This window comes from Caretta caretta, chromosome 1, assembly GCF_965140235.1.
Source record: "Caretta caretta isolate rCarCar2 chromosome 1, rCarCar1.hap1, whole genome shotgun sequence".
NCBI classification, from domain to species: Eukaryota; Metazoa; Chordata; order Testudines; family Cheloniidae; genus Caretta; species Caretta caretta.
Window position 1 is genome coordinate 164731484 of NC_134206.1, and position 27866 is coordinate 164759349.

The 27866-nt window shown below is 43.4% G+C and overlaps 1 protein-coding gene across 1 annotated transcript in view; it reads right to left on the minus strand.

The window, feature by feature from the left end:
* CLIC6 (chloride intracellular channel 6) overlaps window positions 1-19805 on the minus strand; it is a 48482-nt gene extending 28677 nt beyond the window's left edge. The window contains exon 1 of the mRNA XM_048867451.2: window positions 18558-19805. Coding sequence (XP_048723408.2) covers window positions 18558-19670 — 1113 coding nt within the window. The 5' untranslated portion in view covers window positions 19671-19805. The remainder of the gene's footprint in view (window positions 1-18557) is intronic.
* Window positions 19806-27866: the final 8061 nt, after the last annotated feature.

The window sequence follows — 27866 nt, forward strand, 5'->3', positions numbered from 1 at the left end:
CAAAGAGACCAGACAGTGTACATAAAAATCAAAAATGAATAATAGTACAGAACTCGTCTATTTACTACTAAAACATGTGCTGCTCTCAAATATACACCTTCCACCCCATTACAAACGGAAAGATTTGTCCAGAGAAACAACAAAAATGAAATATAAACAAATAAGTTGTGAACATAGTAAACTTGGGGCCAATACTGTTATCAATGATGCCAGGGGAGATTTACCAGTGTCTTTAATCAGAGCAGGGACCCTAAATATTGTCATACAAATAGGATATTTTCATCTAAAATTGAGGCTCACAGCAGGGCTATGAAAATAACTGCAGGCAGTTTTTAAAAGATTTAATCCTGCGATAGAATCAGATTATTTTACAGGTTGAAGAGGAATGTGATTTACTAAATTACTTTTCTTGGGTATGTTGGCGGTCCTGCATTGTGTATGAGTAATGATACCATGCTAGCTATGGTACTGTTATATGAGCTAGGTGAAATGTTATGGGTTGAATTAAACCCCCATTGAGATTGATAGGTGTAAACTCACCCTTTAATTAGCATAACTGTAAGCATAAGCCCCCACCCAAGACAAGAGGTGTGTGACCCACCTATCAGCTGTGGCTGAGTATTATTTTGGGTGTTGGAGAAAGAGACCACACAAACTGAGAAGAGGCAAGAGCAGAGAAGGAAAGCAGTACAAAAGCCAAGCAGGAGCCTGTAAGCACAGTGTGTCTGGAAAAAGCTAGGGGGAGTGATTGGGGCTTTGGTGTTGGCTAAAAGACTTGGGGGGCTGTAAATGAAGGAAATTGCTCCTTTTGTTCTTTATTCCTTCTACATTCAGATATCAGGACTTTTGTAAATTTTTTATAAATAAACAAGATTGCATCAAAGAAATACCAGGCTTCAACAATTTCTGCTTCCAGCTGAAACCTCCTCAGGGCCCCAAACTTTGACTGGCTGCTCAGGTCAAATAGGGTCAATATTGTGACTTACTACGTACTGAACATGCAGAACTTGTATTGGACTCATGTTGGGTCCTATAGTAATTCAAGAAGAAACCCCCAGTATCTCTCATGATGGGAGGTCAAACTAATGTAAGGTGGGTTTAATTTTTTAATTTTTAAGTTTAATTTTAGGGGGGAAGGGCTAGCTCAGTGGTTTGAGCATTGGCCTGCTAAACCCAGGGTTGTGAGTTCAATCCTTGAGGAGGCCATTTAGGGATCAGGGCAAAAATTGGGGATTGGCCCTGCTTCGAGCAGGGGGTTGGGCTAGATGACCTCCTGAGGTCCCTTCCAACCCTGCTATTCTATGGGTGCCTTCTACTTCTGGTAGCTGAAATCCAACAGTGTACATGATGCAGAAGTAATCAGTACATAGTCATCTGCTGCTTCTCTGACCGAGAAATAATTAGTAACTTATATAAATCAGTAACTTAAGCCCAGTTCAGCCCTGGGAGATCTTTCTGCTGAGGGCTCCCATTACATGCAGATTTCTCGTACGCTATGTTGGGGAAGAGGGGCAACCCGCTGCCTCTGTGGCAGTGCTAGCCCTTCGCGGGAACCTACAGGGTCAAGATTCATGGTGGGAATGAATCCGTCTCCATCATTCTCCCACCGCTCTTAAGAAGGTTACACAAAAAACGGTCATGCAGTCTAGGTCTGAAGTACATTTTTTTGCTGTCTCCCTCCCTTTCATGGAGGTCTGTGGGCAGCAACAGCCAGAAGAAACTAGGCAGAACACCTCCAGCGAAGCCAGTCTGCCAGAGGGTAGTGGGGAGAATGGGAGGGCAAGAGCCCGCATGAAAGCACCGCCCATTCTGCAAGGGGAAGGACAGCCGCTTGAGAGAAATTCCATGCTCTGCAGCGATTTCCTCCCCCAAATCTTGTTCCTGAGGATTGTTCTGTTGTCCTGAGCTTGTAAACTGTTCAGTGTGTTTTCTATGGTCTGGTAGGTGCTGAGCAAACTGTAATAGTAAAGTAATCAGTAATATGTAACCGATTACCCCTTGGATCTAGTAATCAGAAGTTTGTAATATATTATTCTTTTTCTCAAAGCAGCTTTAACAATCCTGTCTGCAAATAAAGTATCTTTCTCCCATTAGTAATTTACATGACAATTCTTTTATGGACAACTCCTGAATTAAACAATTATGATTGCTTTTACAAAGATGATTTTTAGACTGTATTTAGAAAATCTGCAAGAAATGTGCATGGAATATTTTAAATAACCTTCTATTAATTTGCCAGTAAGTTAATAAAGGCTGAAGCCCTCAAGTACACCTCAGTGCTGATTAAACAAATATTGCCAAACTTGCAAGTATAGTTTAATTACAAAAAGACTTTGTACATCATGTTAATGGTTCTGCTTGTAGGTCTTGTCAAACCAGCATTTCTTTTAATGACTGTTTTCAACATATTTTACAATGGGTTCCACAAGTGTTCAAGCACAGGGGTTAAGACTTTTTCAAAGCAGTGTAGGTGCTTTAGCCATTCATTCAACACAGATTTTAAATCAAGACTAGATTTATTAAAAAGACGTGTTCTAGTTCCACCAGGAATTATTCTGGGGAAGTACTATGGCCTGTGTGAAACAGGCGGTCATACTAGATGATCATAATGGGTCCTTCTGGCCTTGGACTCTATGAATCATTCAGAACGGAAGCCATTTCATTGTAGTGGAAAATATGTGGCTAAATTCCTTACACAGCTTACAATACAATCTGCTTGGTCATAGACTGACGGGAGGCTCGTTCATAGAGGCAGGTTTAACGTAAGAGTGGTAGCAGCAACAAGTCTTCTTCTCCCCGGCTTGGTAAGCACTGCTTCCCTGCTTCCTCTCAGCTGCTGAGATGGGAGCCCTCCCCTTTCAATCTACTTTTAACCACTACAAAAATAAACCTACTGGAAAAGAAAGTTGTGTTCTTTTTAAGACCCACACTAGGTTGCTTTGTTTAACTCTTCTCTTCACCTGGCTGTATTCTTAGATTTAAAAACCTACACAAATATAGGCAATGACAGTCAAAGAAACTGAATGCTCTGAACCTGCACATGGCTAGCTATCTGTGGTTCTGTGAACATTTGGAAATGCTGTACCCATTTATAGATCACTGGATTAAAGGGTCTGATATTTTTACTCCACATAGTTCAAAACCTGAATGTCCCTTCACTTTGAATGCTAGTGAGAGACTTAGTTTTGTCTGTTTGTGTTAAAATAACGATAACCAGGTCACAAGTGCACAAGCAACAAACCAAATGCTATTAGCTATTTATCCTGTTACAAGAATTATGGTTTAAATACCTCAATGCTATTTCTAATCCGTATTTAATAACATGGCAAAATACCAGCTGAACATTTTACATCAAGACAAAAAACTTGTATCCTTGTTAAATTCTTACAGGGAATTATTGCAACAAAAGAGCATTATATTCTGGAACACATTATAGGTCTGGGAAAAACAGATTAACTGGGATTTTAATGACACGTCCTGTTGAACATGATATTTAACATGTTGTATAGCCACATTATTTAATCTACATGCAAAACCTACATTTATAAAATATCTATAATATGCCTTGTAAGAAAACAAAAAGCATTTAATAAGCTACGGAGTGGAAAAAGATGGAGGGGGTGGTGAGGTGGACAAGAAAGCAATCTTGCAATGATAATCCTAATTCCTACACTTGGGCCAAGTAGGGAAAATGAAAGAAGAGGCTGGTTGTTTTTGAATGGGGGGGGGGTCATTTATTTTCTACTCAAAACAAACATTCATGCAGAATGTTACAAAAAAGGACCCTGTTGGCTTCTGAGGGACCTGGCTCAGAACCTCCCACAAAGCACTGGTAATAGCTGGGTACATTACCCAGTGAAATATTGGTAATGAAAAATACCAGCCCAAGAAGCAAAATGATAGTGGGGATCTGGTGGAAGTGATCTTTTTCCTCTCCTTTCCACTGTAGGCTCCCAGTGCAGAGTATGCTCTCCCCTCTTCTTCCCCCCCCCCCCCCACCCCTATTGAAATACTTTGTAATCTGTGGGAATCAATTATTGCTAAATAAACAATTTTGTTAAGTAAAAACATGCTCTAGAAATCCTGCTACAGACTAACCAACCTCAAGTGTTCAAAAATCAGGATTCAAGCCCCAAAACGTTGTAAGTTTGGTTTAAATATATATTAATGACAAATTTGGGGGAAAAGGTGTATTTGCCTGCTGGTTTTTAAATCTTTTGGGTTCATTCAACACACATTTTTAAACTTTTGTATATAACCATAAGGGCTAGGAACCTTATTTACGTAATAAAATCTCAGATTCTCATGTAATTGCTCCACTCCAGGGGCTGGAGGTTCAAGAAAAAACACCCAATATTGCAGAACTTGGAAACACTGCAAATCCCTCACACCTTCAGTCTACAACATTGTATAAAGTAGCCTGTAGTCTGGCTCGTGTGAAACCAAATTGTATTACGACTTGGTTTGGGGTTAAAAGTGTTTGAAAATAGTTCCAGACATGATTATATGTCCTAATGTGAACAGGGTCTAAAGTAAAGAAAGTGGCAGGATTCTTTTTATTTCGCGTTTCTGAGAAACCAAGTCCCATGTAAATAATGATGTACATTTAAGATATTCTATTCTGCTGTTGTTGAACTCATTAATAACGATTATAGTCCTGATCCACTTTCATCCCAGATGAAAAATAGAGTATTGTTATATTCTGAAATTTCTGTTTATGAATGGAAACAGAACCAGAGAGGGAAACATCACAACCACAGCACTGTCAGTCTGCCAGTGCCAATACTACCCTTTCTGAGGAAAAAGAAATAAGTAATCGCGTCCCCGTCCCCCCCGCATCCCCCATTCATTAAGCTAATGATCTAAAACTGTTCTGTGTCTCTAAGGGCATGGCTATACTTGCAGATGTAGAGTGCTTTGAGTTAAACCAGACTTCTTAGAGCGCAGTAGGGCAAGTGCTGCAATCTGTCCACACTGACAGCTTCAAGCGCATTGGCGTGGCCACATTTGCGGCGCTTGCAGTGGCATTGGGAGCAGTGCATTATGGACAGCGATCCCAGCATGCAAGTGGCTACAACGTGCTTTTCAAATGGGGGAGGGAGGTGGAGAGCGATAGGGAGTGTGTTGTGTGTATGGGGGGGAGGAAGAGTGGGTTTTGGGGGGGCTGAGAGCATGTCAGCATGCTATCTTGTAAGGTCAGACAGCAGCAGACCCCACCACCACCTCTCTCTCTCACACACAGCATTCCACAGTAATGGTTACTTTTTCTCGGAGCAGATAAGCAGCTGACTGTCAGAAACAGAGCTTTGAAAGGGCATATCCGCAATCCTGTAGTGATTCAAAAACAATGACAAGAGTGGCCACTTGACTTACGGGGATTATGGGACGTTTCCGGAGGCTGATCAGAGCACAGTAATGCAACACCTCGTTCATGCTGACGCCCAGGCGTTGTAGCCAAAGCCGCAGCAAACGTTATTCCACTCACCGAGGTGGAGTCCCAGGAGCGCTCTAGCTGCGGAGTCAGAGCGCTCTACGTGCCTTGCCAGTGTGGACAGGTAGTGACCTAGGGCTCCCAGGGCTGGTTTAATGCACTCTAACTTGCAAGTGTAGCCAAGCCCTAATGTTTTGTAAAAGAAGAACTGGAAGGGGCAAAACTCCTCCCTGTATGATCTGAGCAACAATTTCCTTCCCACACATGCCACGGCTCACTTAATACATAATCATGGAAAGCGGTGTTTATTTCTGAATAAAGCCCTCTCCAGGAAACCTTGGGCTTTCTGCGTCACACATTACTGCATATCATGTGTCACACATTGTCAGCGACCATTGAAAGCCTCAAACTATTCATTCATATAAAATGCTATATAAATTTAAATGTATTATCCTAAGCAGGTTTTAAACAACTAATTAAAATGACATGCACTGTGTAAAGCATCAACATTTTGTTTACAAAACTAGAGAAACTTAGTTTGGAAAACTAAAAAAAGTTTGCTTAAATGCTAAAAAAAAGTTTGAAATTACTGAAAAATCAATTGGTACGTAATCATTCAACTTCTTCAGTCTTTTATCAGTAAATAAACATAGCAAATGGAAATGCAAACAACTCCTTATCACATGACGTTTTATCAGTTAGCAGCAAAAAAAAAATCATATAAACTTCAGATGCCATTTAATTATGCTCCTTATAATAACCTGTGTTCTAACCAAGAGATATGTGATTCTTTTCTTCAGAAAAACTGGCATTAGAGACCACCTGGGGTTACATTGTATTTTAGTCCAAGGAATCAAAATATGCAGAAAACTATGTGGACACTAACAGTGATAGAAAGTCAGAAAGGTCCAGAATCCTCAAAGATATTTAGGCTTCTAACTCCCATTGATTTGGACACCTAAATACCTTTGAGGATCAAGACCTAAATCTCTACTTGTTTCAGTTCCCCATCTGTAAAATGGGGATAACAATATTTGCATGTATTAAGATGGTACTCATTGGAGTGAGGTCTGTGTCTTGGAGTGCACAGTACAACAGAGCCCTGATCTCAGATGGATTTCAGTTCTATTGTCCTATTAATAATAATAATCAATGCAAGGCTGCATACCCTCTGCATGTCCTCACAATCACTAGAAAGACTTTTTTTTTTTTAACTTTTAAAAATAGGGCCGTGTGTATGAGTCTGTGACAGGTTTGGTCACAGACACCTGCTTGGGACTGTCACCTTATATGCTGAGATTACCTCTGAACCCGTTTTCCCAGCCGGCTTGGGACTCCAGAACCCTGCCTTGTTGAGCCAGACACACTAGCATGCTACAACACTGACCCAGGTCTGGTCCACACACACCAAAGCTGCAGGCTTAACTGAAAATTGCTCAGCAGGTTACCTGCCTCCAGCACCCAGACACCCAGTTCCCAATGGGATCCAAACCCAAAATAAATCCATTTTACTCTGTATAAAGCTTATACAGGGTGAATGCCTAAATTGTCCCCCCTCTATAACACTGATATAGAGAGATGCACAGCTGTTTGCTCCCCCAGGTATTAATCACTTACTCTGGGTTAATTAATAAACAAAAGTGATTTTATTCAGTATAAAAAGTAGGATTCATGTGGTTTCAAGTAATAACAGACAGAACAAAGTAAGTCACCAAGCAAAAACACGCAAGTCTAAGCCTAATACATTAAGAAACTGATTGCAGGTAATATCTCACCCTCAGAGATGTTCCAATAAGCTTCTTTCACAGACTATACTCCTTCCTAGTCTGGGCCCAATCCTTTCCCCGGTACAGCCCTTGTTAGTTCCAGCAGACATTTTAGGTGGAAAGCAGGGGTGTTCTCATGTCTGCCACCCCCCTTCTTCTGCTCCACCCCCTTCCATAGCTTTGGTCCAAGGCGGGAATCCTTTGTCTCTCTGGATCCCCACTCCACCTTCTAAATGGAAAAGCACCAGATTTAACAATGGATTCCAGTATCCTATGACATGGTCACATGTCCTGTGAGACCCCAGCCTTCATTCTTCGAGAGGTGGCCCACACAAGTAAACAGACCATTTACAACCAATTGCCCTAGTCAATGGGAGCCATCAAGCTTTCAATCCACCATTAATGGCCCACACTTTGCATGAATTACAATAGGACCTCAGAGTTATATTTCATATTCCTAGTTTCAGATACAAGAATGATACATTCATACAAACAGGATGAACACACTCAGGAAATTATAAGCTTTGTAATGATACCTTACAAGAGACCTTTCGCATAAAGCATATTCCAGTTACATGATATTCACATTCATAAGCATATTTCCATAAAACATTATGGAGTGCAACGTCAGAATCCATGAGAGAACTGTAAAAAAACAAACAAAATCACAGAACCATAAAAAAATGGAGACAAAAAATGAAGCACAGCTACTGTGCATGCTATGACTGTAAGCAATGCCACACACACCATGCATGTGAGACACTTGTAAAGCAAGATAACGTTGTGTGACATTCTGTAGTAAGCATAAGGCTATCTAACTTTTCCCCCAGTAATAGAATAGTGATGCTGTAGATCGGAATGCCAGGAGAAGTTGTGTGAACTGGTATTTTCTTTCTTTCTACACAAATAAAAAGTGGATCCTCTTCTCCCTGCCCTAAATTACAAAAACATATAAAATTAAACAACTAGCAGAATGCAAAGCTCTGAGCACAGCCCTACAGCTGTTTTCTGCAGCCACAGGACATTAGGGAGGGCTGCTGTTACCCAGATGCATTTACAAAACCAAGGCTAGTCCCTGCCAAACTCAGGGCATTGGCAGCAACGAGATAAGGAGAACTCTTTTCTTTGCCCTGGGAGTTTTGTCTGTGAAGAGTGTAGAGTCACACCCAGAGTAAGGTTAATAGACCTTCTTACCTAGAAGAATGCTCACATGAGGAGCAAAGGTTGTAGGATTGAGCCCCTAGGGACTTCATCCTGCATTCCTTGAACATTTAAAACTACCACTAGTATCAGTTACAAGGATCAAGCCCTAGACACTGATTCAGACCCTGACTCTGTTCATCAAAGTGTTTCAGGCCTATGTGACTAAAGCACGTGCTTAAAGTAAAAACACACACTAATTTGATAAGTGAAAGCAATAAATGTTTAAGAACATAATTGTGAGGACATAAAATGTTTAGGTTTTGATTTTTAATACTTTCTGACTAAAATAATTCTAGACCAAGAAGAAATCATTTGCAATGACATTACAGAGGACAGATGCTGGAGAATGACACAGTATTATGTGCATAAACTACTCTTGGGGCCTTTACAGACTTCAGCCAAATAAACAAAATTTATACATCTTATCATTTGCAATCCTCACATTACAGGACAGAAAGGGAACTCAAGATGTTTGGAAGGATTGTGGGGGGAAAAAAATCGACACGGGGTGGATTCAGCTTTACATATGTGACCACATTATGATACCTCTATAATTTTGTGGTTGTGTCTTTTAATTTGTCTATTTTTGGAGCAGGGTTTGGGGTGTATGTTGTCAGAATTGGCATTAGTATACCTCAACAAAGCACTAAATTGCTGCATAATGTGTAAGCATGCCTTCAAGATCAAAGTTGCAAAATGAGGAATTTCAGTGTATAGCTTTTAAAGCTATTTTTCAGTGAAAAGGTTCAGGGAGTAAACTTATCTGTATAATTTTAAGTGCTAAAAAACAGCTCAGAATTGCCCCCCCAAAAAAGGGGGGGAGAGCAATTGTAATCATAAGTAAAGCTGAACCTCTCCCCGTGCTTTTAGAATTAATAAACTGTTTTTGCTGCCATTGAAACAAAGGATTTCAGTTTCATATCTCCTTAAAACATGTGTAGCTTTTGTTTGCCAAATTTATGTTGATCCTTTTCTCTAAAAGTGTACCACTTTAATAAACTAAAAAAGACCTCAAAATAAGTAGTCAACTCTATAAGCATCTGCAACCAGTGCACAGAGTACACACAATAACCTGAAGAGTTATGAAAGGAATTCATAATGCCAGCTCCTCTTAAGCTGTATTATGGTTTCCTAAATTGCCATACTCCATCCAACAAAATAGCTGAGAAAAGGCAAATGCTTGTGGGAAGTTGGCCAGTTTCCTGCTTTGTGAGAGTCTTGGGAACAAAACAGAATCCCTGGCTAAAGTGTTTAACTACTGCACACAATTGCCTCTGCAAACTCAGCACTTCAAAATATATACAAGATTTGAAACTGCAATACAAATATTTTATAAATGGCTATTTGACAGGAATTGCCTGGTTGTGATGGACAGCCCCAGGTGGCCAGTTTGAATGAAAGCACGATTTGGTTTTGTTCTGGTTTCATTAAAATAAGCTAGTTGATGGATAGTTGCCCTTTCCTCACCCATTCCCTGATGTAAGCTTGAGCTGTGCTTATGCTCTGCCTGGGGCAATGATTCTCTTTTCTGGCTACCTCCTTTTTAAGTTCGACTGGCTGCTATGATATGAATTATGGGGCGTGATTGGAAGACCCTACAATTAAGGCTACGTTTTAGTCACAGATATTTTTAGTAAAAGTCCTGGACAGGTCACAGGCAATAAACAAAACTTCATGGCCTGTGACCTGTCTAGGACTTTTACTAAAAATACCTGTGACTAAAACTTGGGTGGGGGGTTCGGGGGGGAGGGCAGACCAGGGGGCACCGCAGGAGCTGGTGTGGTGACCCGGGACCCCACTGGTGCTGGTGGGGAGGATTGATAGGGCTGGCAGGGTTCCCTACCCGGCTCCGAGTCCCTGAAGCTCCTAAGCAGCAGAGGGGCACAGGCTGCCGGGAACTGCAGCCAATAAGAGCTGCGGGGGCAGGGCCTGCAGGTGCGGGCAGGGTGGAGCTCTTCCCACCCCCCTCCAGCCCCTCCACTGCCTAGGCGCTGCAGAGCCATGCCAGTGGGAGCCCCCCACCCCAAGGTAAGCAGCCCCCTGCCCCTAGCCCCCTCCTACACACCCGAACTGCTGCTCCTAGCTCAGGGGCTGCCCGTGCCTTAGCAGCACCAGGAAGAGTGGAAGTACAGAACCAAATAAAGGCATCTTGTCCCTGGAGGTTTGGTGATTTTAATTAAATATGTAGAGAACAGGTAGGATGCAAGAGAAGGAGGGACGGGCTATATTCATTAAGAAGAGCGTGTAGAATGAGTGTGGAAAGAAGAGGGAAGTTGGAACTTTAGGGAGTAGGGTTGCCAGGCATCTGGTTTTTGACCGGAACCCCTGGTCCAACAGGGACCGTGGCAACTTTGTTAAAAGTCCAGTCAGCGGTGCAGCGGGGGCCCGGGGATAAGGCAGGCTCCCTACTTGCCCTGGCTCTACGCCGCTCCTGGAAGCGGTTGCCAGGTTCCTGCGGCGCTTATGCGCTGGGGCAGCCAGGGACTGGGAGGCTCGGTGCACTATCCCCAGTGCCGGCTCCACAGCTCCCATTTGCCAGGAACAGCAACCAATGGGAGCTGCGGGGATGCGACAGCACCTGCAGGCGCAAAGACAGCACACACCACGCAGAGCCACCTGGTCGCCCATGTGCCTAGAAACCGCAGGGACTTGGCAGCTGCATCCTCAGAGCTGCGGTAAGCGCTGCCGGGACACTGCACCTCCTCCCACACCCCAATCCCCTACCCCTCATCCCTGGCCCCACCCCAGAACTCACACCCCCAGCCAGAACCCTCGCCCCACCCCCTGCACCCCAACCCACTGAAACAGCCTGGAGCCCCCTCCTGCACCCCAAACAGCTCATTCCCAGCCCCACCCCAGAGCCTGCACCCCCAGCCCAGAGTCCTGACCCCCTCCTGCACCCCAACCCCCTGCCCCAGCCTGGTGAATATGAGTATGGGGAAGAGCGAGTGACAGAGGGAGAAGGGATGGAACAAGCGGGGCCTCAGAGAAGGGGCAGGGCAAGGGGGCAGGGCAGGGTGTTTGGTTTTCTGTGATTAGAAAGTTGGCAACCCTACTCTTGCACTCTAACTCTCTCCCAGACCCCACATGCCCACCTGCACCCCAATCTCCCTCCCCTTTTGCACCCAAACTCCCTCCCACACCACAACCCCCTACCCCAGCCCTGAGCCCCAACCCGCACTCCAAACCCTTTGGCCCCAGCCCAGATTCCCTCCTGTACCCCAAACCCCTCATCCCCAGCCCCACCCCAGAGCCCACACCCCCAGCCAGAGCCCGCACTCCTCCCATATCCAACCCCCTACCCCAGCCCTGAGCCTCCTCCCATACTCCAAACCCCTTGGTCCCAGCCTGGAGCCCCCTCCTGCACCCAAACCCCCTCCCCCAGCCCAGAGCCCCCTCCCGCATCCTGAACCCCTCATTTCTGGCCCCACTTCAGAGCCCACACCCCCAGCTGGAGCCCTCACCCCAGCCCTGCCCCAGTGCAGTGAAAGTGAGTGAGGGTGGGGGAGAGCGAGCGACAGAGGTAGGAGGGCTGGAGTGTGTGGGGGTGTGGGGCCTCAGAGAACGAGCGGGGCGGGGTGGGACCTTTGAGAAAGGGCAGGAAAGGGACGGGGCAAGGGTGTTCCATTTTGTGCAGTTAGAAAGTTGGCAACCCTATTAGGGAGGAGGTTGAGGAAAAGAACCGGGGACCTTTTCCACTGTTGTCTAAACCTAATCAAATGTTCCTCTACTCACTCCACAATGTCATGTCCTGGCTTTGCATTTAACAAATCCAGTCACCTTAGGCAAATCTCAAATGATTTGCTTTGCTCTGGATCAGCAATGCAAGCTTATCTGAACTTTCCCAAAAACTTTTAGTTTGCAAAATGGGCTCGAAGCTTCACAATAAGAGGCCTTTTGTGAGATTCCCTGTATTTCATATATTAACAAGAACAGAAATCCATAAAAAACAGGGCAATGTAACCCCACATACTTGCATATGTATTTATACCCTTTAAAGGTGATCTAAATTCTGGCCCCCGATAACAATGTGTCTGTATCATAAAGATTAACAGTGATTTTTTCTCTTTTTTTACATATATTTGTTTGGGTAACAGAAGTCAGTTGCTCTCCTCATAAACCATACTCAATCAAATTGATTTTCACCAGTATATAACCCCATGGATGAGCAAAAATCCAAATCTGAGGTATAAATCTTTCCTCTGTGATTTTCCTGGAAATCTGCATGTCAAACGTCAGATACAGAGTGAAGTACATCAGATGGGAATACAGGCTGTGATTTTTTTTTCCAATGGAATTTGAGCACCTAATTCCTACGGGCTCCTTTGAAAATCACAGCCACAGTACTTAAAGAAAGATATCAAGTCCAAATAATTTAATTTTAGGATAGTCTTTTTTCTTAATACATAGGCTAGACCACAGTTCCATAACTGGATCCTATAAACATTTCATGGAAAGTAAAGGTGTGACATTGCACTCCATATGATTTTATGAAAATATCCTAATGAGTGTAAATACAATGTAACTGGAATATGCTTCATGCAAAAGGTCTCTTGTAAGGTATATTACAAAGCTTATAATCTACTGAGTGTGCTCATCCTATTTGTATAAATGTATCATTCTTGTATCTGAAACTAGAAATATGAAATATAACTCTGAGATCCTATTGTAATTATGCAAAGTGTGGGCCATTAATGGTGGTTTGGAATCTTGATGGCTCCCATCAACTAGGACAATTGACTGTAGATGGCTCTGTTTATTTGCAAGCCTTCCTGTGAGACAGGCTCCGAAGAATGAAGGCTTGGGTTCTCACAGAACATGTGACCATGTCACCTGGTACTGGAATCCATCTTAAACCTGGGGCTTTTCCATTTAGGAGGAGGGGTGGGGACCCAGAGAGACAAAAGATTTCCGCCTTGTGCCAAAGCTATATAAGGGGATGGAACAGAACAAAGGGGGCTGCAGTCATGAGAAATCCCCTTTGTTTCCACCTGAGCTGGAACCAGGACTGTACCAGGGGAAAGGATTGGGCCCAGACTAGGAAGACATCCAGCCTGTGAAAGAAGCTTATTGAAACATCTCTGAGGGTGATATTTTATCTGTATTCAGCTTCTTACTGTATTAGGCTTAGACTTGCGTGTTTTATTTTATTTTGCTTGGTAATTTACTTTGTTCTGTCTGTTACTACTTGGAACCACTTAAATCCTACTTTTTGTATTTAATAAAATCACTTTTTACTTATTAATTAACCCAGAGTAAGTATTAATACTGGGGGGTGGGGGGAGAGAAGACAAACAGCTGTGCATATCTCTCTCTCAGTGTTATAGAGGACGAACAATTTGAGTTTACTCTGTATAAGCTTTATACAGGGGTAAAACTGATTTATTTGGGGTTTGGACCCCATTGGGAGCTGGGTATCTGAGTGCTGGAGACAGGAGTACTTCTTAAGCTCTTTTCAGTTAAGCCTGCAGCTTGTAAGGGGACATGGTTCAGACTTGGATCTGTGTTTGCAGCAGGCAAGCGTGTCTGGCTCTAACAAGGCAAGGTACTGAAGTCCCAAGATGGCAGGGAAAATGTGTTCAGAGGTAGTCTAGGCACATCAGGTGGCAGTCCCAAAGGGGTTTCTGTGATCCAACCCATCACAAAAGGTTCCTCCTCTTCTGTATTATAAAGCATGCATCAGGTGAAATATCTGTAAGCATGGTGCAGTAGCTAGTTTTTTCCTACTCTTTCTTTCAGTGGCCAAAATGTGTCTGCCTTGTTTACTTTCTTGTGTATCAGAATTCCTGATAATTCAGCAAAATTCTAAAACTATAGGGCCAGATCCTCAGAATCAGCTATTTGGTGCACAATACTTCTCAGGAAAGGTGCAATGAAGGCTGGAAATCAATGGAGTTACTTCAGATTACACAAATGTAACTGAGATCAAAACCTCACCCATTGGAAGGATGAATGAAATGAATCACCCCATGAATAAGAGACCAAAAAGGTTACAAAGATTGGATGAAATCTGTTATTTTAATCTTAGCCTTTTGAAGAGCTCTTAAGATACACCATTTATTGTTAACCAGAATCTGAGCAAGAACAAATTTGATGGAAGATCCCATACTGAAATGAGTAGTCCAGCTGTTTGAGTTCTGCACTTACAGCCAAATTACTAGACCCTCTGATCTTCAGAATCACTGAAATTTGTAGTTAAAACTATGAGGTTTAATTTTGATCTTAAAAAGAAAAGGAGTACTTGTGGCACCTTAGAGACTAACCAATTTATTTGAGCATAAGCTTTCGTGAGCTACAGCTCACTTCATCGATGAAGTGAGCTGTAGCTCACGAAAGCTTATGCTCAAATAAATTGGTTAGTCTCTAAGGTGCCACAAGTACTCCTTTTCTTTTTGAGAATACAGACTAACATGGCTGTTACTCTGAAACCTGTCAATTTTGATCTTACCTGGAATATCTTAAAGGTGACCTGCAAGTATGTTTTTAAATGAACCAGGTGTAGAATTATGTCCTGAATATCCTAAATAGTAAGTTTAAAAGCAGTATTCAATTCCTAGGCAATTTTAAACTTACCAGAGAAGATCTGCAAAGGCACATCTGGTGGTTAGATGCCCACATCCCACAGAAAGTCAATGGGAGTTAAGTGCATCACAGCCATTTGTGCCTTTGAAAATCTCCTTCACCCTTCTTTATGATTGTTTTATGGCCCCTGAAGTCACAGATCCCTGGTTCCCATGAGTGATCTCCCAGTATGCCTGAGGATGGTGACAGTACAGCCACCAAGGAATCCAGCTGAAGCATGAAGGTGCCCTAGAATGAGATAGGTAGCTGTTTTTACTACACTGGGCAGGTTGGCAACTTAATTTTTAAATATTATGAGGTATCTGTTGGGAGATAATGGTGCTGGTAATTCAGGAATTCAGAAAAATAGGTAACAATGGTAACTTTTTAATACTTTATGTAAAGATATGCTTCAAACTAATGTTTTCAGGTATGCAACAGACTTCCTGTGTATCCCTGTATTATTGTACCTGTATTTTTAAATATCTTGAGCCCACTCTGAGCCACAGTGGGGACCCACCTTCTCTTTCCCATCCCTTCCCAGTGGGCAGGAGGAGTACAGAGAGACGGTGCAGCTCCTCACAGCAGTAGAGAGAAAGAGGCATGATTCCTTCCAGCAGTAGAAAAGAGCGGGGCTCCCTGTACTCTCGAATGCTATGAGTGATTTGGTGAAGGGGGAGATGCTGGGCTCCCAATACAGTACTGCTCTAGGATGCCAGGCTGAGAGGTGGAAAAACAAGAGACCAGTCTTAGCTAATAAATTTAGTCCTTTACCAAGTAGGTGTACAGTAAAATGTTCGGATCTGGTTATATCCTGCCAGTGAAGTCATTAGAATGACGAATGCATTATTTTCAAAGCATTCTTAAATTACTAATGTTAAATCAGTCATGAAAATGTTCCTCCTTCCTTTTAGAAGTTCACAAATATTTCAATTAACTATGCTTAAACCTTATATTTTTGGATTATAAGCAAATTCACATTCTTATCCTTATTATGTCCGGCTCTCCAATTCTGATCCCTCAGATATTCTACAAGGACTGGAATCATGCTCCAAGTGTGGTTTGCCTTTGCAAAGTGACTTTATGAAAGTGACAACATGGGATTCTGCATTTATGATGTCTCAATGATAATCCGTATCAAATACTATCAGTTTTTGACATACAAAAATATGTTTTTCTGACTGGCAGCCCTTCAATCTCTGCTTGGGATTTGAAAATCAGAAATTGTTCTCATTTATACTGATGAAACCGCTGCCACATTATGACCTTAATTACACCTGTGCAATCCTGCTCCATTTGTGGATAGATCTATGATCATAATACAAAACAAAAAGGAAGTTGCATAAGTGGCCCTACAAATGGTAGTTAACAGTTTACTCAACCTATGAGCAAAAATAGAATGGAGTTCTCTCTGCCAGATCTGAGTTGGCCCTCCAGGGCTGACAGCAGTAAAAATGTAACTGTCATTAAAGAAAGCACAAATGACTGAATATGCACAGGGTGCAGATCTACTGAGTAAGAAGGTAACATTTTTTCACGGTCACTTTTCAGAGTAAAATTGTACTACACAACTTCTCCTGTATAGATTTCTACTTTGTCCCAGAAATATTAATTTCAACTCTAGCCTCCACATTCAGCTAATGGAGATCAATATGGTAGAGATAAGTTATTTCCAGTAACTTTATATCACAACCAAGCTTGTATTTTAAGAAAAAGCTGGGGGGGGGGGGGGGGAAGGGGACATAAAAATAGAGAACATTTATCTTTTCAGTATGGCACTCTACAGTACATTGGATATTCAAAACTCAATAGCACTTGCAAAAATAGGGTTTTTCCCCTGTTTTTGTTTGCTGTTTGTTATAGACCTAGCTTTATGTATGCAGTCCTAAGCTTCAAGAAAGGGGGAGAAATCAAGGCATAAATTGCTTGGTCTTCTGGATTCATTGCCAAACGGGAGGGGGTGATCAGACAGTGAGTTTTTTGTTCTGACTTCATTCTTGTGCTGGTGGATGAGACTGGGTCAACCCATGAATGAGTTGCACATTCTGCGTGGGAAATATTACTTCCAGTAAGTTAAGACCCAAAGTGGCCCCTTGTTTTCTTTGTTTATAAGACTAGCCCTGACTTGGTCAAACTATTCCATGCTGCTCACTGTTGTGCCTGCTAAACGTGGTTGTTGCCCTCCAACAGTGGGGGACTTGGTTTTCATGGTGCTGACCCAAGGGTCTACCCATGCTGGTCTGACTTCAGGATCAAGGCCATACTTTGTAAAACTGAGCAAGTAGGCAGAAATTAATTTCAGGTAACATGTCATAAATGTTACAGTCTTTTTTTATTTTGCCTGGGTTTTTTTTCTAACCTAGATTTCACCTTCTTGAATTATAGGTATTTTGAACGTATGTAAATTGTGTATCTTTAACTGACATACTAACATGTTACACAGCAACATGGGGTTGGTTGTTTTAAAAAAAGAATTTCTGAATCCAGAATTGCCACATTTATCTACATTTATTATCTGAAATTAATTTCAATTCTCCGTATCTGTCAAACACTTCCTAATCTTTTAGCATAAAACATGCTATATAAATGTGACATATTATCAATGCTCTTAAAAAGGAATTTTCTATTTTCTTCCAAGTAAGTCCCTATAATGTCACACCTTATGTATTTTTCTCTAGGGGTAACTGTGGTGTATCTTCTATCTCCTCCTCCTTTGGAGATTTTAAACTCTCCAGGGACCTTTAACAGGTATTTCTCTACTTCACAAAATGTTGCAAGAATGAATTATCACATTCATGTACTTCATGTGCTCAGATACTACGATAATTAGCACCATAGAGAAGCCCATGAACAATCCAGAGTGATACCTAGATTCTCATACACTTTCCTTTAAACATATGGAGATATCTAGACAAAAAAGGCAAAACACGTCAAAATAGGTGTCGGTGAAAGACCTTACTGCCAGTTTTGCACTTTCCCTTTTCTTGTTGGTGTTATTATTAATTATTGTAACTATTAGAATGATAAAACCACTATTTTCAGCACAACGGAGAGTGGAAAACTTTGCACCATGACTATATTTAACCAGGAAGGAATGAAAAGTCAAAGGAAATTTATCTCGGGATTAAATAATAACCAAACCATCTTAACAAAACTGGATTTGCGTCTGGCAGATTTAAATGACACTAGTAACAGCAAATGCACAACCAAAGGCTCTCTCCCGTATAGCTGCGCTCTGTAAGGAATATGGGGCTGGGGAGGGGGAGGGGGGCGACTAGATGGAGCTCCCTCAAACTACTCCACGTTATTGTAACGCTGAGCTGCACAGTGTCACCTTTTTTGGTAAAACTGCATACACATATGGTTGGACAGAGGAGTCACTGCATTCATTTAGGCTGTGTCACAGGGCGATCGCTTTATCTAGATCTCCCCCGACCACCCGTGATTATAGGAAACTGCTAACACCAGCCCATGACCGGCAATCATGATCTACACAACAAATCTTCCCCAAGCTTGAGGATCGCCGGCAGGGAGCCGGCTACTGGTCTTAGGGAAGAGCAAGGGTACAAGCGGATTGACTGATCAGGCAGTTTTACCTTGACGAAGAGGGAAATGTCATGCTCTTGCGCCTCTTCCCCGGGTTCACCAGGTGTGCTCGCCTCATCCTCCTCCTCCTCCTCCTCTTCTTCCTCTCCCCTGGCCTGCATGCCGTTCAGGTTCATGGCTTCCTCGCCTCTCTCCGCTCCCGCAGGCTCCTCGGGGTCTCCGGCTGCATGCGGCTCTGTTAGGTGGTTGCTCAGTTCATCCCCACCTGGGGTGCCCTCTGGGCTTTCTCCTGTAGCAGCGTCCTCTGTGCTTGCGTGTTCTGCTGGTGGTGGTATTTCCTCGGTGGCATGGCCTGCGGCGTCTCCTGCCGCGGGGGGCACTTCGCTTGTCCCAGTGCCTTCGGGATTTGCTCCCGCTGGTGCAGTGCTTCCCAGACTTTGTCCTGCCCCAGTTTCGTCCTCCCCTTCCTCGGGCTTTGCTTCTGCCGTTGCATCTGCTTTGCCGTCCTCTTCCTCTCTCTCCTCCTCTTCGCGCTCTTCTCCTTCGAGGGCTCCTTCCCCCCCTGCCACCTCCCCAGGCTTTTCTTCCTCTCTCGCGTCCTCCCCAGGGTCTCCTTCTCCTTCAGGGTCTTCTTCCTCCTCGGCAGCCTCTGCAGGATCTTCTGCCTGGGGCGGTTCTGCCCCGGGGGCAACCCGTTCTGCGCCTCCCCCTTCCGCGGGGCTCGGCCCCGGGCTCTCCCCTCCGGGGCTCTCCTCCGCGGGGGGCTCTGCAGGTCTTTCGCCCTCCCCGCTGCCCCCTGCGTCTCCTTCGCCCCTTTCCGCCGCGCGCTCCCCAGCTGGGCTGTGCGCGGGGGCAGGCTCCTGCAGCTGCCCCTCGGGGCTCCCTGCTCCTGCCTCCTCTTCCCCCGCTCCTCCCTCCCGCGGGCTGCCCTCGCCGCCCCCTTCCCCGGGCGCCTCCCGGTCCTTCCCTTCAGCTGCTCTTTCTGCTGCATCCTCCTCCGGCCGGGGCCCGGGGGGCTTCTCCGCCGCCGCCACCCCTTCCTCGCTCCCTCCCTCCTCCGGCTCTTGGGAGCGCTCTGGCCCGAGCGGCTCCGGGCTCTGCGCCCCGCTGAGCCCCACCGCGGAGCGGGGCTCTTCTGCGGGAGAAGGGGGGCTGCTCTCCATGGCAAGGGGCCGGAGCGTGGGTCCTGCGAGAGGCGCCGCCGCCGCCGGGGACTCCAGCCGCTTGGCTATGGCGACTCCTCGCTGCACCCGCGGGGATTAGCGACTGGCCAGCAGCACCTGCTCGGCGCCCCAGAGCGCCACGGGGCCGTCTGCGCATGCTCCCTAGCGGCCGCTGCCCTAGCTCGACCCTAAGTCGCCCTCGGAACCGGCTCCCCGAGCCAGGCGGGGACAGCCCGGGGGGGGGGCGCAACACCAGGGGGCGGCATAGGTGCTGGAACTATCGGTGCGGGGGGGGGGGGAGTTGTCACTGCCGCACCCCCCTGGCTTTCCATTATAGACCAGCTTCGCAGTTCGGTGGAATGGCTCTCAGCACCCCCACTGTACAAATTGTCCCAGCCACCCTGCGGGGCGAGGGAAAAGGGAGACACGATAGAGAAGATTGGGGAGTGGGGGTGGGGAAACGGGGGATGCAGGGGCAGAAATGGGGGCTTGGGAGTAGGATGACCAGATGTCCCGATTTGGGGGTCTTTTTCTTATATGGGCTCCTATTACCCCAACCCCCCTCCTGATTTCTCACACTTGCTGTCTGGTCACCCTAGCTGGGAGTAGTTGGGCTGGCGGTCCTCCTTAGCCATTTTATCTCTGCACTGAGCTGTGGCAGCTAAGCTATTAGCTAGCCCCCCCCCCCAAGACTCAGCACTTTCTGTTGTGGGGTTTTTGGGGTGAAAAAGGCTTCCCGGCCAATGCCGTGCTGGGACTCACAGGGCTACAACAACACTGCTTGGGGGGAGGGAGCGGAGGAGCCAGTAGCCCCTCTGCGTGCAGAGCACAGGCAGGAAACTGGTGGGGAACTGCTGCTGGCCCAAAACAGACGTGTTTCTCTAGGACCAAACCCCTTGATTTTTTTCTCACCGGCGGGTCAGAGCTCTCAGTGGGCAACACGTGTTCGCTAGAGCAGCCAAGACACTTAGGGATCGATCCTTCACGAGGATCTTGGCCGCAGTCAAATCTGTGTAGCGTGAGTTGCTCTGCTCCCAACTCGGCACCTAAATACTCTCGGGTTCAGCGCAGCAGGCCTCCCCGGCAAGCTCCCAACCGGGGACCGAAATCCGCTCGCTGTGCTCGAGCTGCATTTGCTTCTCCGGTTCCCGCTCTGGTTTCCCCTTGCCAAGTTTTAATAACTCGCCCTTTGCTGCCCTTCAACTATCCTGCCCTTGCCTGACTACAAGTGTTTGGGACGTATCCTGCCCACAAGTCCTTGAAGCAACCTTCATACCTTTATTGTGCTTTGGGCAGGATGTAACCTTTTGGGTGGCCTGTTATTGACGAACGTAAGAAAGTAGCCCAAACTGTAACTGTATCCCAAAATGCTTCACGGAGTTCAATAATAAAACGATTGGGCTACAGTATAAACAATAGCCAAGGCAGAGGGAAATGAAGAAGAAAGCTAATTCTACAGATGATATTTGGAAAGAAATGGAAAGCTAATGCTGCAGAGACAGAAGAAGGCTGTTTCAAAAGGCAGGAGGCGATATTGGGAGTGGGGGGAGATTAAGGAATTTCTACTTGAGAAAGAGGTTTGTGAGAGAGACTACTGCAAGTCCAGGGAGGGTTTCAAAATTAAGGAGAGAAATCTTGGACTGGATTCTGGTCTGCACGGGGAGTCATGGGAGCTGGAGGATAAAGATGATGGAATTGTGCCCTTCTTTGTATGGGTGAGAAAACTCCATTCTGCACAGGCTGGAGTCTGGGTTTTAGGGAGGCCCTATAGAAGGAAAGAAATTGTTCAGAGTGGGAGAGAGGATATAAAACATGGGTAAAGGTTTCTGCATAGATAGTGGGGAACGCAGATAACGTTGCAAAGGTGGCGACAGGCAGACTTGCAGGCATAGCTGATGTGGAAAAAGAGGGTACAGAGGAAAGAATGGCACCAAGGTTACTGTGATTGATAGCTAAATTGGGATATCTGATTTTTCATTTTGATTACATTTCTGAACTGCTGTATGGGAACTAAACTCGAGGCTCTGGATAATATGGCCAAGAATAAGAAGGTGGATAGCAGAGAGTACAGAACTGAACGTCATGGGCTAAGGATTGTGGTGCAGAAGTGGAGCCGCTATCATAGCTAGTGTGGTTTGATAGCTGGAGGGAACCAGAGTTCCCTGCATAGCTATGTACATGGTCCAGCAGTGTTCCACAGTGCCACAGGCTGCAGTGAGAACAAGGAGAATGACTTCATTTGCATAAATCCAAGTTTATCAAACGTACCAGTATCCATTCAAATTGTTATCTATTTGGCAACGTACATCAAACTCTCAAAATTCTTGTGCCAAAAAATAACCACTTGATCACCGAGAAGCAGAAGACACAACGCCGCAGGTCCTGTGCAAAAAAAATATTTAAAAAAAGACAGCTAAAGAACACTTACATAATTTCAATTGTTACCTCGAAGCTGAAGTATATTCCCAAACAGTTTGTGGGCTGCGCTAAGTTTTTTTTTCCCTGAAGCAAACCTACTTTTATATTAATATTAACCTTGCATAAAGCAGTTCAAGTATTTATACCAATTTGCATGCAGTCATAAGAATGAGCATTGCATCATGCTGTGAAAAACACTAGCCTTGCAATGCTTACTCTAAGTAGCATTCAGATATTATCTAGCTATATATTACAATAATACTCTGTAAGCGTTGTGAGTTTACAGACTGAGTTGAAATGGATACAAAAATATAGTAAGGCGGGATTACCAGTATCTTTAAATTATGATAGGGATATGAAGATTCAGGGTGCATAAATTCGGTTATATAGCACTGATTTAGGGTATCTCAGCAGTTTTTTGCTTGTTTGTTTGTTTTTTGTTGGGGGGGGGGTGTTTGTTTTTTGTACTTCTCTTACTCATGGCATAATTTAAACGTTTTACAAAGTTTTTAGCTGTTTTTGTTATAAAGATAACCTTCCAATTAATGTGAATTGATGTGAACATTTGTTTGTAGATGGTCTGAAATTAGGGATTTCGGAGAATTGTGACCAAAGAGAGGTGTGACCAGAGAAGTCTAGTGATGACAATTTAAATGCCAACATTAACTATTTCATGGCTGATCAGTTTATCAGAAACATCCTCTCATCTTCTTATATGCAGGGCTGGATTCATTAGGAGGAAAGGTCTCCAGGAATGAGATGCCAGATTTTAAAGATGAGAGTAACTGAGTTTAAAAATAAGAGTAACAGTGTTTCGGGGGTAGAGGGAGGAGAGATTCTTAGCATAGGACTCTGGGAGAGATGGGAAGAGAGAAGAACTGGAGTCTGGAGAGATAATAAGATCTGGGAAAGAGTGGAAGATCTGGAGGAATAAATCACAGGATGAAGTGAAAGCTCAACTCTATTTAAAACTATTCAGTAATGATGCAAATAAATTACCATATAACTTATTAAAAAGAAAAGGAGTACTTGTGGCACCTTAGAGACTAACCAATTTATTTGAGCATAAGCTTTCATGAGCTACAGCTCACTTCATCGGATGCATCCGATTCATCGGATGCACTCCTTTTCTTTTTGCGAATACAGATTAACACGGCTGTTACTCTAAAACCTGTCATATAACTTATTAGTAGTTTCCATGTGTTTATAGTAAGTTTAATGGTGAACAAAAAAAATATATAATGGTGGGATAAAGAATAGCTTTGCTCTCTTAGTTTCTCATGTCACTAGCATCCTTTGATAAATGTATAGCCTCTTAATTCATAGTCATTTGTGAGTATTTCCATAGCTCCATTTGTCTTATCTCTGGTTAACTGAAGATTGGTCAGGTCCCCCAGTCACCATGCACACCATACATTGCTCCCCGAATTATTTTGCAAAAGTTTCAGGTGTTACATGGAGTGCAGCTGAAGACAATAGTGAAGGTAGGCCACTAGCCTTAGCCATCATGTTGTCTGATCTGCTTGGATTCAGGTTAGATGGCAAAGTGGCTAAAAGGATGATGATTAGTCTACCGTGGTGCTCCCACCAGAGCTACAAATTGTGATGCAGCAATCAATGGTACAGTCATGGTGGGAAATTTGTAGACAAATGCTAGTGTACACACAGCCATTGAAGTAAACAGATTGACTTCACTGAAAGCACTAATGAGGCCCCACTTGTTTAAATATATAATTAAACATAGAAGAAATTATCTTGCCAAAATAGGGTCCCCTTCACATGTTAGCACCACTATTTCTCCTATTTCATAACACACAAGGAGAAACAAGCTGTTGAGGTAGCTGCCCACTGATTGTATCCTTGTTCCCTTTTTGCTTATAGGCACATACACATATACAAAACAATTACTTATTTTCATATATCACAGTGAAACCCAGTTGTTTCTATTGCCATCCATATCTTCCCTTGCACCTTTTATCAGTTTATTATTCTAAAAACCAGCTTACTTTCCCTTTTAAAATTTAAACTTGAAAAATATATCAAACAATTTGAACTCTGAATTTTCCTTACGGTTTATTTTCTTTTCTAGTCTATTTCTCTGAATCTGGGATCTTCCCCTGTCTCTGGTACTTCTTTACTGGCTCGCTATCAGGGAGGGAAGGGGGTGAGGCAGAATTTGCTTAGGCACCTCTGGAGATTTTCTTCTGGTTCTTCGACCTTGCTTTTCACTTTCATGGACCACTCCAATGTTCTTTCAGATGTCTTGTTTGCCTTTCAGCCTGACTGTGTATTCCTTCAACTTCAGCACAGCACTTCTCAGCTTCTGTCTGACTCCAAAAATCCACTGTGTTCAGCAATGTTCTCTTAGTAGCTCCTGAATGGTCCCTTTGCTTCTGAAAGTGGGTATTGCATGCTTTGTGCTTTTCTTAAGTGGTGATTCCTTACCAGTATCCATGACAATCCAGTTTCAATCAGCATGGTTCTCTAGTTTTGTGTGGCAATAGGCACCATAGCATCCTGTTAGCTCCTACTCGTTTGTTCTAAGTGCTTATAGGAGGCTTCTTCTTTCAAACTGTCCTCTGGATAGCAAATCTTCACTTGTCCAATTGTCTATTTTAGTCTTAATTTCAGTTTGTCTTCAGATTGCCATTCCAACATGGTAGCATGGAAGATCAGCTCTGCACCCAATCAAGCCCTTTGTTTATAATGGATTTAGAATGGAGATGAATTTTGGCTAATGGGCCCAAATTCAATAATGATATAAGTTATGCGCCAAGTGTAAATCAGCCAAAGATAGGTGAGTTGGAAGTAGGTTAGTAGTAGAATTTACACCATTTTAGTCATGAGTGGGTGACTGAAAAAGGATAATTTACACCAGTTTGGTATTCTGGGATGGTGAGTGTGTGGCAAATTATATCTTTGCTTAGGTGGGTGTAACTCCCATTGTTTTCAATAGAAGATGAACCCACCTTCTTCAAGCTGATTTTGGCCTACTACGTGAAAAATAATTGGCTCTGGCCAATGCTCATTCATTGTAGATCAGTTTTAATTTCTATATTACCCATACTTCTGTATCTTTCTGAAGGCTGGTCTGTGGGTCTCAAGCAATCACTGGCTTTCAAGGTTAGCAAAAAAACTTCCAAAGATTAACACTGTTTGCTTATAAATGTTAGGCAATTTTACATACAACAATAGATTAGCTATTTAAATACTTGTGAGAGTGAGACAAAGGCAAAGTGGAAAAAGACTACAAGCTGACATTGGAAAGCTGTTAATTATTATCTTTGTACCATGGGGAAGAGCATAGGTACCGTATAACATTTAATAAAATTGGCAATTTTATGGAGAAATGGATAAATAACTTGTGACAAATCCCATTGTATTCTCCTTAATTATAATCCAATAAATGTTTCTCACCATGACATAGCTAAGGTTTGGCAATGATATTTTCAGACATCTAGCGAACAGTATTCTTCGAGTGCAAAGAAAATAAATTTTTGGATGGGTTTTTGGACAAGTTAAGTGTTGAATCAAGATCTTTTGTGGATCCAGGGTAGATACATTAACAATGTGGTTTGTGCATTTTTTGTTTGTTTGTTTTTTCAAACTGATTTAAGTACTTTTCCTCTATTCTTTCTATACTGAAATCAAGTAATCTATTCTTAAAATGCACATATATTTTTTCAATGAAAAAATATTTTGATAGTTTCTATATTAGCTCTTCCTAGTATCTACAAGTGAAAGGACTCTAAATGGAGGGTTGATGTGATATATATGTACGTACCATATATATGGTGACAGTCATGTGATAAATTGCAGACCCATATGTTAAATATTATTTGACTGCCAAGTTGGAAGAGCAGGATGGGCAACATTTAATCCTGGACCAGTGAGAGATGTGAAGACTAGTATCTGTCAACACATCACAGCTGGAACTGGAGCTTTATAACATTAGAAAGCCAGGAATCCTCCTTTTCCAAAAGGATAAGGTTTTTGGGTTTAGCCCTATTAAACCTTGAAATATCAGTCTTCAAATTTGCCCCATGCTTATATATGGAGAAGGTACCTTTGTACAGGTATATGGAATATGTTAGTGAGAATTATTTTCTACCACAGAGGTCTCCCAGGAGTAAGGAAGTCTGACATAATGGGCCAGATCTTCAGCTGTTATAAGTTGGTTTTGGTCCATTGGACTACAAGGAACTATAGGCATTTACATCATCCAAGGATCTGGTACCAGATTCCACATGAGGAGAGATGAATCAAACTGGGACTTTTCAGCCTGGAAAAGAGATGACTAAGAAGGGATAAGATAAAGGTCTATAAAATCATGACTGCTGTGGAGAAAGTAAATAAGGAAGTGTTATTTACTCATAACAGAAGAACTAGCGGTCACCAAATGAAATTAATAGGCAGCAGGTTTCAGACAAACAGAAGGAAATATTTCTTCACACAACACACAGTTAACCTGTGGAACTCTTTGCCAGAGGATGTTGTGAAGGCCGAGACTATAACAGGGTTTAAAAAAATAGATAAGTTCATGGAGGGTAGGTCCATCAATGGCTATTAGCCAAGATGGGCAGGGATGATGTCCTTAGCCCCTATTTGACAGAAGCTGGGAAAGGATCACTTGATGATTGTCTGTTCTGTTCATTGGTCTGACCCAGTATGGCTGTTCTTATGTTCTCACCAGTAACAATTTTGTAAACTTTCTAAAGCATTCACAAAATAGATTTTCTGTAAAAGATGTGGTTTAGATGGTGTCATAAATATAAAGGGAAGGGTAAACCCCTTTGAAATCCCTCCTGGCCAGGGGAAAGCTCCTCTCACCTGTAAAGGGTTAAGAAGCTAAAGGTAACCTTGCTGGCACCTGACCAAAATGACCAATGAGGAGACAAGATACTTTCAAAAGCTGGGAGGACGGAGAGAAACAAAGGGTCTGTGTGTCTGTCTATAGTCTGTCTTTGTCGGGGATAGACCAGGAATGGAGTCTTAGAACTTTTAGTAAGTAATCTAACTAGGTACGTGTTAGATTATGATTTCTTTAAATGGCTGAGAAAAGAACTGTGCTGAATAGAATAACTATTTCTGTCTGTGTATCTTTTTTGTAACTTAAGGTTTTGCCTAGAGGGGTTCTCTATGTTTTTGAATCTAATTACCCTGTAAGGTATCTACCATCCTGATTTTACAGGGGGGATTTCTTTATTTCTATTTACTACTATTTTTATTAAAAGTCTTCTTGTAAGAAAACTGAATGCTTTTTCATTGTTCTCAGATCCAAGGGTTTGGGTCTGTGGTCACCTATGCAAATTGGTGAGGCTTTTTATCCAACATTTCCCAGAAAAGCGGGGGTGCAAGTGTTGGGAGGATTGTTCACTGTTCTTAAGATCAAAGGGTCTGGGTCTGTAGTCACCTAGGCAAATTGGTGAGGCTTTTTACCAAACCTTGTCCAGGAAGTGGGATGCAAGGTTTTGGGAAGTATTTTGGGGGGAAAGACGCGTGCAAACAGCTCTTCCCCAGTAACCAGTATTAGTTTGGTGGTGGTAGCGGCCAATCCAAGGACAAAGGGTGGAATATTTTGTACCTTGGGGAAGTTTTGACCTAAGCTGGTAAAGATAAGCTTAGGAGGTTTTTCATGCAGGTCCCCACATCTGTACCCTAGAGTTCAGAGTGAGGGAGGAACCTTGACAGATGGGGAAAAACATAATGATGGTATGGTACACTATAAAGCAATGTGGTACAGATGGTGTGTTAAACTGCTCACTCACGATGTAGCCA